The 14,141-nt window shown below is 38.7% G+C and overlaps 1 protein-coding gene across 9 annotated transcripts in view; it reads right to left on the reverse strand.

Annotated features, from left to right (window-relative positions):
- TENM1 (teneurin transmembrane protein 1) overlaps positions 1–14,141 on the reverse strand; it is an 802,950-nt gene that overhangs the window by 94,009 nt on the left and 694,800 nt on the right. For all 9 annotated transcript variants that reach the window (XM_041741541.1, XM_041741545.1, XM_041741547.1 and 6 more), the window contains one exon: positions 11,070–11,302. In XM_041741541.1, the coding sequence (XP_041597475.1) occupies positions 11,070–11,302 (233 nt within the window). The remainder of the gene's footprint in view (positions 1–11,069; positions 11,303–14,141) is intronic.

Raw genomic sequence — 14,141 nt, forward strand, 5'->3', positions numbered from 1 at the left:
ATCTGACCACATAGAGTTAGAAAACTTATGTATGGCTAAAAAAAGGAGAAATTACAAACTTGGAAAATATCTGTGACACATATTAGGGACAAAGAGCTGCTTTTCTAACTGACAAAACACAAAGATCAACAGCTCAGTAGAAAAGCTGGCAGAATGAGTTTACTGAAAAACACGAATGGTCACAAGAGATATGAAAGGACACTCAGCTTCGTTTACAATTAAAGAAATTCAAATTAAAGCTACAGGGTACAAGACACTATTTCCCACTGGTCACATGGGCATACACTAAAAGGCTTAATGATACTCAGAGCAGCTAAGCGTATGGCAAAATGGGCATATTTCCATACTGTTGGTGAAAATGTGCTCAATCTTTCAGGAGGACAATTTGGTAATATCGAATACCGCTAAAAATGAACCCTATGTATATATTTACAAAACTGCTCCAGTATTATAGGACCTAGGTTGTTCAGCACAGTACTTTAGTGGTTAAAAAAAAAAAAGCAACAACATGTCCATCTAGAAGCAAATGGCTCAATCAATTATGGGATACCCATATGCTGTAATATTATACAGCTCTTCAAAACAAAGAGGTAGGTATACACATGTTTTTATAGAAAAGTCTTCAAGATATTTTATTAAATGAAAGAAGCAGGCTGAAGAGTAATCCATATGCTGTGATTCCTTTCACGTCAGGGGAGAAATATATAAAGGTCTCTAAGGAATCAGAAGGAACTGTTAACCTTGGTTATTTTTAAAAAGAGGGACTAAGTTGTGTGAGTTTGTGGTGAAGAAGCGGGAATCTGCTTTTTGTACCTTTCTATAGAGTTCAAACTTTCTAATCATACTCACATGTTACTTCTCTATTTTTATGTTTCAATATCAACAGGGCTTAGCTAGATGGTGAGATTATAGGCCATTTTAATTAGTATTTTTCTACTTCTTTTTCTTATAGGATAACAAATGTAATTGAAATATGTTTACAGTTGGCCTCCTAGGATGCCTTCAAAGACTTTCATTTAGGTTTCTTCCTTGACTTACAGTGTTAGCCCTTTCAGCAGGTCTCCAGTAACATGCTCAGATCAGAGGAACCCACTGTCAGTCATCAGTACTGTGACACCCTAGCTGGAGAGCAGTCATGTAGGCAAGCAAGGAAACCTGAAACCTCAGAGATTGGCCATAGGACAGGGTAGTGTGTGTGTGTGTGTGTGTGTGTGTGCGCGCGCATGCGTGCATGTGCGTGAATATTTATTTTAAAATGTTTTCTCTTTTGTGCAGTTATAAAAATAATAAATGCTCAGAAAAATGAGAAGAAAATAAAGTCACTCAATATTCCTTATGCAGCAATGATCACTGCTAACATTTAAACTTCCTCTTTTAAATTTTTATTTATTTACTTTAGAGAGAGAGTACACACAAGTGGAGAGGAGCAGATGGAGAGGGAGAAGGAGAATGAATCTGAAGCAGACTTCCTGCTGAGCATGAAGTCCAGAGGGGCCTGACCCCACCATCCTTGAAATCATGACCTGAGCCAAAACCAAGGGCCGGATGGTTAACCAACGGAGCCATCCAGGTGCCCGTAGATAAACTTCCTTTTGCACTTTATCTCTTAAGTACACAGTACCCCTACACCCTTACAGAGGTAGCAGCATGTGGTTTATACAGTTGTATTCTGAACTTTCCATTGAGTAATATTTTGTGAATATTTTCCTTACACCTGCAAGGGTGTGCCAAGGTTTGGGGACTGTGGGAGTGGTCTGTCTTGAGTGCTGACAGCAAGGGGAGTGAATTTTCACTAGAAATAGTAAAAACAATAATAAAACTGATGAATAGCAGGTCTGTGTTTACTACCACCATTCACGGGAAAGTCTAAACAATGTCACTGATGAAACAGTTCTCTCACTGTCATCCCCTTTTAAGTATACCACCGTGTCTGCCCAGTTCTGAAAAGAGTGGGAAGAGAATAGGGTGCATTTCTATATAGGGGTGACAGGTTGAGGGCTGGGCAAGGGCTCAGTTAGTCAGGGGAATCACTGAACCAGGGAAGAAATAGGAGCCATTTCCAACATGTCCTACTTGATCAGTTTACTGCTTAGATTCATCCAGCTTAGATAACTTCAGAGAATCCATTGGACTTAAAAAAAAAACAAACAAACCCTAGGAGCTGTCTTTTTTTATGTGCATATAACTTAAGTCATTAGTGCCTTCAAAACACTGATCTAAATGCTCTGTGTGGTGCCATCTATAATATTTGGGCTGAAATGGCCCAAACTGCAATCAACTGATCAATTACAAAAATAAAAATGGTCCTTCTGGTTCCATTTCCAGCTGTGTTTTAGCTCGTGATGATGTTAAAATCATGGATTTCCAAAGACGTATGAGTTTGCTGCATGTTGCTTGAGTTTTACACTGTACATGTGCTAATTCACCCAGTATTGCTGGAGGATCAATGAAGCTAAAAACATCTGATGACTTCTCTGCTGTGGAGTGAATGTTCTGGATTCTCTGGGAAGTCAAGGCACTGTAGATTTCAGATTCCTTCAATAATCAGCAAAGCATGCTAGACTCACCAGGAAATAACTTCCTCTTTGTTTTGATAGCTCCATGCATTTGGTAAACTTGAAATTATTAGGCCATCATGTATTGATGGTAGAGCAATATGGGACCATGATCAAAGGTGTAGCTCTAATACAGTTTCATGTTTTAGAACCTTAAAAACAAACATTTTGCATTGAAAGAAATTTCCTAATTAACTTCCGCAGAATTTGTACATTATAACATCTTACCCTGCTGGAGAAGACTGATAAAGCAAACGTACTACCTTCTGCTGAAGAGAAACTGTATTTAGAAGGAACTTGCTATTCTCATAAAACTTTTAATAGGAAGAAGTGAATCAAATTCCTTAATTACCATTTTATGGTTGGTAAAAGGGCAAATTACATGCCATCCATTTCTAAACTTCTAAATGTCTCTGGTGCTTTTAATTAAAGCTGCCATCTAGAAACTACTAAAGCAATTTTATGCAATTAGTTATTTATAGGTTACCATAATACACCACTCAAAATATGATTTCAGTGATTTGCAGTCTGTTTGTGTGTGATCTCTGTCATTTTTGTTTAGTGGGGAGGGAGTTCTTTTTATCAGCTGAGGTGATTCTTCAGGGGACAGATAAAGCTGTGACACTGCGGAGCTGTGATAAGGAGGCAAAGTTATCTTGGCTAGTGATCTAAATAAAAAGAGGAAGAATCATAATTCCATACTGTTTGTCTTGATATGTAGGGGTCTATGTTTTATCTTAGACAAAACTTCAGAGGAGAAGTATTATTACAGTTACTCCCCCATTTCTCCCCACTTTGCCACCATTGTGCTAGGTACCTAGCATCTCATTTCCTCATGCTACCCTAGGGTTAGCTCCCACCTTGGCTTGTATCCGTCAGGTGATCTCATTGGTCCAAACACACCCAGCCTGTGCTTCATATGCCCTCAAGGCCCCCATAAAGTGTTTTAATGAGGAATTCAGGTTTTGCTCTCTCACGCAATACCCTGCACTAAACACTGAAGTTCATATCTGAAGAAAACCCTTATGAAGTGACTTTAATGGCAAAACGGTGGGCTGCTAAGGAAATTACTTTGGTTAGCTGGGCCTTCGTGGGCTCCCCAAAGTACAACATGCACAAGGAGACAGCACTGGCATTATTGAGTTTCAACATTGAGAGGGATAAACTAGTCAGTCACATACAACTCTTGAATCCCATTCTACCTTGACTCTTGCTTCTTTTGTGTCACTGTTCCTTTTTGGAAATGATCAAGTCTCAGACGGACTTACAAGGACACGGAACTTGCCTCCCTCCAAAGTCACTTATTCTGTGTTTGGGTTACTATTATAAGTAGTGTTGTTATTGGCAACAAAACGGTAAGCCTGATCCTAATGGTGGGTAACATTTCACGTGTCCACACTACTGCTGGGCAGTGCGCTTTGCAATGCACTTTACGTGTACTACCGAACACCATTGTGTAGGCACTATTAACTAGTATTCTATCTTCACAAATGGGGCAGCCACAGCTCAGGGAACTTAGGCGACTTATTCAGGGTCACACATTTAGTGAGTGGTGAATCTGCGATATGCATCCAGTTCTGTTTGATTCCAGAATCTGGGAACTTATTTCTCATGGTATTTGGCCTCTTAAATACTATCTCTGTGTTTGTTAGAATATTATGCATGTATGAAAATTAAAATAAATGCAGAAGAAAAAGTCATTTAATAGTGCATTTGTAGCTTTATAAAACTTAAATTAACTCAATCCAGGTTCCTCTGTATTAACTATTGATGTTTCCTGGACCTTATTGCCAAAGCTAAACCTCTGTGCCTTCCTTTGTCTGACCTCACACCAACAGTTTGATGGCTTTAGGATTCTGACAGAACAGCAAGAAAGGTTTTCAAGTTCCAGCTGCTGACATAATATAAGGTCAAAATCATTTGGCTATCATAGGCAGAGGCATTGGAACAACTGCGAAGAACACGTTAAACTCTGATTCTGGTCGCATAAGAGACACTTAGTCCTCTGGCATAGCTACCATAAGCTAAGAGATCAAAACTGTAGTTTCAGAAAGAAATCTCTAGTAGTGTACACAGCACAGGATCACTGAGCAGTAAAAAACAAATATTTTTCCTGAATTTTAAGTCTTTGTCAAACACATTTTTCTCAAGGCCCCTCTGATTCTAGGACAAGGATGTCAGAGGAAAGTTCTCATGGAAAATGCCTTGAAGCTGAGCTGGGAATTTGGCCATGGGCGGTAGAATGTTGATATTACCCAGAAAGCCTTTTTCACCAATTGGCTCTCCCAAATCTTTCCTAACCTTACTTTCTCATTTTTATCAGAATAGATCTAATTCTTGGAGAACACCAAGGTTACCAGAACGGAGTACCATCAACCTTCTGGCTCCTTCTACCTACAAACTTGTCTTTATCACTATACCTACCATTATTTGAGGATGGTCTCTCCAATGTCCCTTCCCTTTCAAGGCCTACTCCCTCCCAGTTTCCTCCAGATCTGGTTTCATCATTTGTTCTCTGTTTTCTGTATCTTTTCATTTACTTATAACCAATACCATATCTCCTATTGATGAAACCTCCCCTGAGTGCCCTGTCCTCTCACTACGTTTTGCTTTATCTCTTGCATCAAAACTTCTCAGAAGAGTGACCTTCTCTAGAGGTATTTATTTTCTTTCCTCCTATTGGCTAATTAAATTACTGAAATTTGGCTTCCATCCCTACTGCTTTTCAAACCACCAACAGCAGGTCACCAATGAACTCTTCATTGCCTAATCCAATGGCTACAAGTGTGAAATATTTCATATGACTTTCCATATCTTCTTGAAACAAATGATTCTTTTGGCTTCCTGGATACCAATCTCTTTGTTCACTTCCTTCTGAAGCCCTCTTCTCTGTCTCTTTCCTTAGATTCCCTTCCATTGCATCTCCTATACATATCAGTACTCCCTATGATTTCTTTGCCCCAGCCTCACTCTAGTGCATGTAGTAACCCGTCACCAAAACAGTTTATAAAAAATGCATGCATTAAATGGTTACATCACTCTCCCTTCAACTCCTTTGCCTATAGGATAAAATCCAAACTTCCTATTCTTGCCCCTGCTCTTCCTATAACCCTTAAATATTTTTACTTCAACACTACTGATTTATTTGTAGGTTCCTAAATGTATCACTCATTTTACTCATGTTGCAGCTTGCTTGTAATTTTGGTGAGCACTGCCTTAGTGTCAATCCCAATGGTTATGCCACTGTGATGGATCATGTATATAAGGAGTTTGGGGAAAACCTGACTGTTCTCCATTGCATAGGAGAACCGAAGGAACATTCTCATACCTGTTTGTGCACCATACTCTCTCTCTTAGACAATGGCGACATCAGCAAGATGTTACCACTTTGAGTTTTAGCATCTTTCCATTTGCCTCAAATTTAGCATTTCAGAATAGCATGTAGATGCCAGGGGAGTCAGTAGAGCTTCAGGATGTACCTCAGCTATATCTGTGTAAGGTCAAAACCAGATTATTTTGTCTAGACTTTATCTTACCTAGATTTCTTAATTGTTAATAAAAAAGTGATGTCTGTATGATTAGTGTCATGAATACCCTAAAAACACTTCTGGAAATTGTCAAGATTTAAGGATCATTTCCCTCCTAAGGAATGGGTCAGGAGCTGTTTGCACTCATCTGGGTATTGCCTAAGTCCTGCTGAGATCTGAGGTCAGTTTGCTTAAAGATGCACAAGAAAATAGAGATATAATCCTTGATGAGGTCCAAGAGAACCAAATTAAGTCATCGATTAATTTCATCTTGTCCAGTCACTCCTTCACCCTCTGTATCTACTTATAAAAAATAAATGTATTCAGCTTGTCACAAATTTTATTTTATATTTCCACCTAGTACCATTTCACATTCTGCTTAAGTACTTGGTCATCTATTACATGACTCATTAGTTTGAGTTCTCTGTAGAATTAAAGAAAGTTGCAGTAAAAATAATAAATGGAACCTAAGTTTCAACTACATCATCCATGCATGTTTTAAAAGCATCTTTCAAAGTCAATTCAAACTCAAATACAATGCCAGGGATTAGCAGGCCATCAACTTCTTTCCTAAACTTTTTGCCTTGCCCCATTACATTGAGGTATTGATGAGTAAAATGGCAAGTGTTTCTCTTTATTGGGATTCAACTCAAAGTGCATAAAACTGGATCAGATAAAGACATTTCCAGGAGAAGTACCCAGGGGCTATCTTATATGAAATTCTATTCTGAGAAGCTTCCACTTTTCCTTTAAAAAAATCTGTAATTACCAGTTGTAATCAAGAAATTTAATAAAGTTAGGGTTTCCTGCCTGCATCACTTAAGAAAAATTTGGTGAAGGTCTTAACTGCAGAGTCTTCCGAAGAGATGTGACAAGGTTTCCTGAAGATGTATTTGAATAATTATAGTTATAGACTATGTAAGTGCTGTGTAGTGCACTAGGAGTATACCACTAGGTCAGAAAAACCAGAAAAATAGTTTTATGAGGAAGAGGAAACTTGACTGAAAGTCATTTTTCTTGCAAATAAAAATATTTTGCTCCTTTTGAATATGTGTCATCAGATAAAAAGCATTTTCCAATATTTCCTACCCTCCCAGAAAAACCAGAGATCATGGATTTTAGCTGAAAGACAGTGGGGTAGAGTGGAGACATCACAGGCCTTTTTTTCACCCCTATCATGGTTTTGAATTCCAGTGTTACCTGTAAACTGTGAACTTGGATAAATTTCTTAGCCTATCTGAGTCTCTGTTTCCTTATCTATAGAACTAGGGGAGATGCAATTTACCTTGTGCATCCTTGTGAAGATTAGACATAACATATTGTAAAATAGGTAGCACAGCCTAAGTTACAGCTATGGTTATTGCAATACACTGGAGCTGGGAGGGAGAGCATCCCACAGCCTCAAGTTTACAACTGATGCATCTCGGGATCCAGTGTTTAAATGACTAGTCCAGTGTAACAAAACTAGTCAATGACACCATTAAAGCGATTTTAGTGTTCTGGGAAATGAAACCTCAGCAAGGTCCAGTGACTTACACAGGGTCATCCAGAGAAACACTGGCTTTACATGGATTGAACAAAAAAGTTTAGGTTCTCTAACCTGGCATTCGTCACAATTTGCTGCCATTTAAAAAAAAAATCCCGTGGCTTCTGACCTTTTACCTTTTGCTGACTGGTTTTTAATTCCATTTGATAATTTATTCTGACTTTAGGACGAATGATCTCAAAAGCAAATTTCATTTCATCCTATTTTTAGAATAGATTCAGAAAATAAATGAGCTGTCTTGCAGATTAACATTTATTTGACTTACCTTGCATAATTAAGGACATGTTGGAGAGCCTGCCTATAATTGCAATATGTTGCTTGTTAAAGTCTTAGAGCAAGCTCTCTTTCCTAACCTAGAAATTGTACTCCCTAGATGTACATTTCCATTTTCTAGTGAACTACAGCTTTTCTTTATTAGCTTCTAGGTGGAGAGAAAAATCAAACTTCTCCTTAAAGAAATCCATTAAACATTTGCTGTCTTCTATGGGGGAAGGAAGAAGGAGCTGACATGCATGATAGTTGTAAAGCAAAAAACAAACAAATTGGTCTTTCTTGTGAGATAAAGAACCTGCAGGAGAACCTCAAAGACATCATTAGCAATTAGCAATACTCTCCCCTCAATTTGCACACTGTGCTTTAATGACTTCTTGCATGATTTTTCCTTCTTCTACAGAAGTCTATGAAATTGCCCTGCAGCATTCCATATAATGAGAATCTCACTTCTGATTGACTGCCAAGGGTGAGTGCTGTCTATATTCAGCATGAAGATGGGTGCCCTAGCTAGGCATCTAAGAGTTCTGACCTGCCAATTTCAAGAGCAGCTGATGTCTGGACGCAGGGTCTGCCATCTGAGTGATTTTGAAGATCCGTAACAGGGTCTTCAAATACTGTTAACATGGTTGAAGAAGATGTGATGGATACTTAGTGTGAGCCACATGTTTCCCTCCTTTAAACATCCTTGTTCACTCACTGGATCAGAGCAGATGTTGCTAACATCAGCTTCAATACGTTGTGTGAAAGCGTCTTGGATGGATTAGACATTCAGCTCTCTGAAGCCTGGGCCAGATGTTCTTAGGGCCCCTGCCCACTTTGGGATGAATAAAGTATACTGGATTATTATCAAGGCCACTCTTGGATAGAAAGAGGAGTAAATTAAGCCAAAGGAAAATGTACTAGTAGCCATGACAAGAAGAAAAACTTAGTTTAATATTAGCTTTAATAGATATATAAATTTTGGCACTCTCATTACTGATGCTTTAAGAGTGCATGTAAATCCTGTTCATCAGGACTCTATTATTGCTGCTTTCTAAGCAAAAGAAAAAAGGGAAGAAAGCTGCAGTGAACCAATTATTTGCTCTATTTGGAAAAGCTGAGATATTCACCCTTTATGTGGCAGGTTGAATGTGGTAGGTGAGATGAGTGGTTTTCATACAAGTAGCAACTCAAGAGGATGTCAATTTCAGGCACAATACAAGCTTGATTCCTCCCTATTTCTTATGCAGAAATCCTTATAATACCTGCAAGAATTTTAAACCTGTGTTAAAGGTGGGATCTAGCCTGATACATTCCCTTGAAAGATGAGTTGATTATATGTTGCACCTGAGTTGTGCATTCACTCATCAAATATTTGTTGTGAACCTACTATGTGTAAGATATGAGAGCTGGCACAAGAGAAGAAACATTTTGAAACATTATATCATGATACCTGGGGGGCTTATATTCCTTTAGGGGGAAAAGGCCATATTTTTTAAGCACAATTGAAACTCCTTTTAGGAACACTTGATGTAGCTAAGAGTTACCTAACCGATCAATTATAGTGGATCCCACACTGTATAAGATATTGCTGGGGAGGTGCAGAAGATTCAAAAGAAATAGTAGATGTAGTTTTTCAGCTCAAGTAGCTTGCTGTGGTAATAAAAAACCACCTATTCGTGAAAGAACTGGAAAGTAAGATGAGGCAAAATATAATCTAGTAGTAATTAGGTGGTGTAGGCCCTGTTAGAGAAATTCAGATTTAATGGGCTGGGGTTATCCAGAGGGGCTTTACAGAAGACATGGTGCTTGAATATGGCCTTGAAGAAAGGGAAGGCTTTAAACTCTGATTATAGTTGGAATTTAATCCCCATATGGCAAATGTCAAATGGCTAAAGAGTAACCTCTTAATATTTGAAATAATAAGTGACCATCTAACAAATGAAACGCATTGACCTCACTATATTTTTTGGCATGAAAAGATGTTCTTAATATAAAGTGTGAAAAGCAGATTATAGAACAGCATTCTATACTATGATTCCATTATTAGAAAATAAAATATATGACATACACAGAAAAAAGTCTAGAAGAATATATGCTAAAATATTAACAGTTGCTTTCTATATGTGGTAGGATTATGGGTGACTTTAATTAAAAATACTTCCACCCCCTTTTTTCTAATTTTTCTCCAACCAATGTGTTTTATCTGTGTAATAGTTTAAAAAGACCACGTTGGCTTCTTAAAACCAACCAAAACGAACAGTTCATAAAATCTACTAAAATAAATGTATGTGTGCACACGCACACGCACACGCACACACACACACACACACACACACCATCATGGAGAAGGAACAGAGAATAATGATTAAATAATTATGGAGATAGGGTGGACAATATATGATAAGAGACTTAAAGTTGACCGTCCTTTTGCTTAGTGGCCTAAGGTGGGAATATGATCTCAGTCTATAAAATCATGAAGCTGATTGAGAGAACACAGATTTATTCACAAATCCCAGGCAATAAAATTGAGGACTGGCTCTTGAAGATTGAGGAGTAAATTTAGGACAGATGAAAGTAAGGCCAAGTTCCCACAGAAGGCAACTCCGTTCCCCCCCAGGAATTTGTTATCCTAGGGAGGATACAAATTGAAAGTACAAATAGCTTTAAGAATAATTTAGATAAATTAATAGAAGAAAGGCTCATTAATTCTTAGTTAAGCAAGAGCCAGGAATGTCTAGAGTCTATGCGATATTCAACATATTTAACAGTGGTAGAAGGTGAGCACAGACCTGACCCCAACCAGTGCAGGCCACAGTACTGAAGCCTTATCTTTGAGGCTCTTTGCTGGATCAGGCGTTAACATTTTAGTTGCTGGACTGCTGGGAGTTTCCAGGTACTAGTCTTGGGGGAGGATGGGGTGTCAAGGAGGGCATTCAGAGGGTTCTGGGAAATAATTATCACCCAGGAAAGAAGCATTTCAACATTTTAGTAACACTTATGACTACATGAATGCATATTATCTAAAAATTAGTCCTGACCATGCTTATCTTCTGGGATGGACTTCATCGACAATGTGTGTCAGAGGCAATATTGAGATAGATGCACTAGAGTGTGGCAACGATCTTAGGAGTTTGTGTAGTCAAATGAAATCTTTAAATGACCAAAGGATTTTTTTTTTTTTTTTACCTCGGGGGCTGTTCAGCGAAGCTTCCGATGCTCTCCCGCCATCTCCACAGTGACTCTGGTCAAAGGGAAGGCACTGATCACCTGTCCCTGCCACCACTTCAAAATTTTTGGACAGATCTTTTGTTTCCACAAGAGATTTCAACCTGTAGACTTTTCGAGTGTTGGTGTCTGATAGATAAAGTGATTCAGACACAGGGTCCATAGCCAGATAGTATTTGTGAGCAGGACTTGTGCTAAGAAAGAGAAAAGTAAAGTTATTCAAAGCAGTTTTTTCAATATACATCCCCTGGGATCTGCCTTTTGTCACAAATGGAAGGTTCTCTTAAGAGATGGAAAAAATAAATATATCTTTCTCATGTACTAAAGAGATGGACACTACTTTGTTTTTCTAGTGATGGGTCTGGGTCTAAAAAAAACCTCAGTGTGTACTGCTAATCTATAATGAAGCTAGGATTTCAATACCATCCATCTGGAAGGCAGAGAAAGAAGCAGAAAAGAGAAAATTTCAAAAAAAAAGAGAAAATTTCAGGAAATATATTTTTTTCATCAATACCTTTCATATCCAGTTCTCTAATTACATACCAGATGCCTGCTTGGATAGCTTTCAGTCACCTCAAATTCAAAAAATCTCAAACAGAAGTTCACCTCTTCCTGCCTACCCCATCCTTCAGAACCCTACTTCTCCTCCTCCAGCCTTCCTGCCTACTGGGGGGCCCTACCCTCCTCCAGGCTCCTGTTGTAAATTGAAAGACATAGATACAAAGATGGAGGCATGTTGTGTAGGGAGGATTGTGCTAGAGACACATTGCCAAACCTTTCATCTCCAAGCTTCCTTTTTTTAGCTGACCATCACACTTTTCTAATCCATTTTGTCTTGTTTCAGGACATAATAGAACTGACTCTATAGGACCTTTTTGGGGGGCTCATAATCACAATCAGCTGTACCTTTTAAAGGTGATGCTAAAGTTACCTTGATTAGATTTTGGTATTCCTTAAACTCTTCAATTACATATTCACATGGAATCTCTTGTGATATTTTTACCTGCATACATGGCTGAGCTCATTCATTCATTTTGATTCTTCCTAATTCCATTTTTACAATGGTTGTAGTAATGTTGGTTTGGGAGATATTTTGCTTGATCCTAAGGTTGGATCCCCATCTTTAAAAACCCTAAAAACCTTTTAACATTTCTTGGTGTGGTAGACAAGCCTTTCTTCACTTAATAAATCCTCACTGCCTTTTAAGGCTTTACTCAGGCATCTTCTCCTGGAGAAAGCCTTCCCTAAATCTCCAGTCTGGGTTATTTACACTATATTTACCTCTATTTGGGGGATTACATATTGTATTATTTTTTAAAAATTTGTATCCCCCAATAAACCATGCGAACCTGGAGGAAATTAACCTTGGTTATCTTTGATACGCTCACAGCCCAGCACTCTGCCCCACGCCCAGTTGTCAAAGCCAAGAGCTATTCTTCACTCCCTCTTCTATCATTCTCCATATCCAGTAAAGCAGGATGCTTTTAAAGATTCTACCTCCTAAACTCTTTTCCAATCTGCCCACTTCACTTTATCTCCATGGTCATTAGTCTAAGCCTCTCATCTGAGTTCCTTCCTCAGTACGATTTCTGTATCATGTAATTGTTCATTAATTAAGAAATATTTACTAAGTGCACTAATGTGCCTAGGAACTGTGCTATGGGCCAGAGACCTACTTGTGTGTGTGATACAGCCCCTTTCTTCATGAAATTCATGGTCCAAGGGGTGAGTCAGATCAGCAAACAGGCTATGACTGTCAAGTGTGACAACAGAAGAAGAGGAGGAAGGATATGAGCAGAGAGGAGGTATAAGTGACCTACCAGCACCTATCATATTGTATTAACATTGTTTTTAAAGATAAACTGAAGTCCATATTTTATTCAGATTTCCTTAGTTTTTACCTATCATCCTTTCCCTGCTCCAGATTCCATCTAGGATACCAAATTATATTTAGTCATCATGTCTCCTTAGGCTCCTCTGGGCTATGACAGTTTCTCAGACTTTTCTTGTTTCCGATGACCTTAACAGTTTTAAAGACTATTGGTCAGGTATTTTGTAGGATGCCCTCTACTGGAATGTGTCTAATTCTCTTCTCCTGGTTAGACAGGGGTTATAGGTTTTGGGGAGGAAGACCACCGGGGTGAAGTGCCATTCTCATCAGATCAAATCAAGAGTACATAGCAATCAACATGACTTATCACTGTTGATGTTGACTTTGATCACCTGACTGGGGTAGAGTTGGTCAGGTTTCTCCAGCATAAAGTTACCATTTCTTTCCCACTTTCCATATTGTACTCTTTGGAAGGGAGTCTCTCTGTGAAGCCAACACTTGGAGAGTAGGGAATTAGATTCCACCTCCTTGAGGGTAGAATGTCTACATCAACAATTTGGAATTCTTCTGCATGAGAGCTTTATCTCTTCTCCCCCATTAATTTATGAATTCAAGAATTCATTTATATCAGTAGGGATTCATGGATATTTCTTGTATACTTTGCATTAAAACCCAATGCTACTTTATTTTGTTGCTCAAATTGTCTGGCATTAGTCACTGGGAACTCCTCCTGTTGGCCTGTGAGACCTTACCATACATCCATTAATGTGGAGTTCTTGTTTTTTGTTTTCTTTTAGCCCCTGTCTACTTTTTGGCACTACAAGATGCTCCAAGCTCATCTTTTATAGTCCTTGCCCCAGTAATGGAATGAATCATTTTGCTAGAGACCCCTGGTTCCTTATTTTGGAGAATGGTATTAGAAACCAAGATGTGAACGTGTGCTGGGGGAAAGATTCACTTTTTTTCCACATCTCTCCAATCACAGTGTAAGCTCTTTGCAGGCAGGAACCATACTCATCTATCTTGAGCACCAATAGAGTGTTTGACAGGGTCAATGTTCAGTTACTACTAACCTAAACTGTAGGACATGAAACTAGCTAATACATGGAAGTTTTCAGGTCTTGGCTACCCGGCCCAGCAAAATGGCAGGGAGAGGGTCATCAGAGTAAGTATGTTGCCCTTAAGGACTGGTATGTTTCTGA

Source organism: Vulpes lagopus, chromosome X, assembly GCF_018345385.1.
Source record: "Vulpes lagopus strain Blue_001 chromosome X, ASM1834538v1, whole genome shotgun sequence".
Classification (NCBI taxonomy): Eukaryota; Metazoa; Chordata; class Mammalia; order Carnivora; family Canidae; genus Vulpes; species Vulpes lagopus.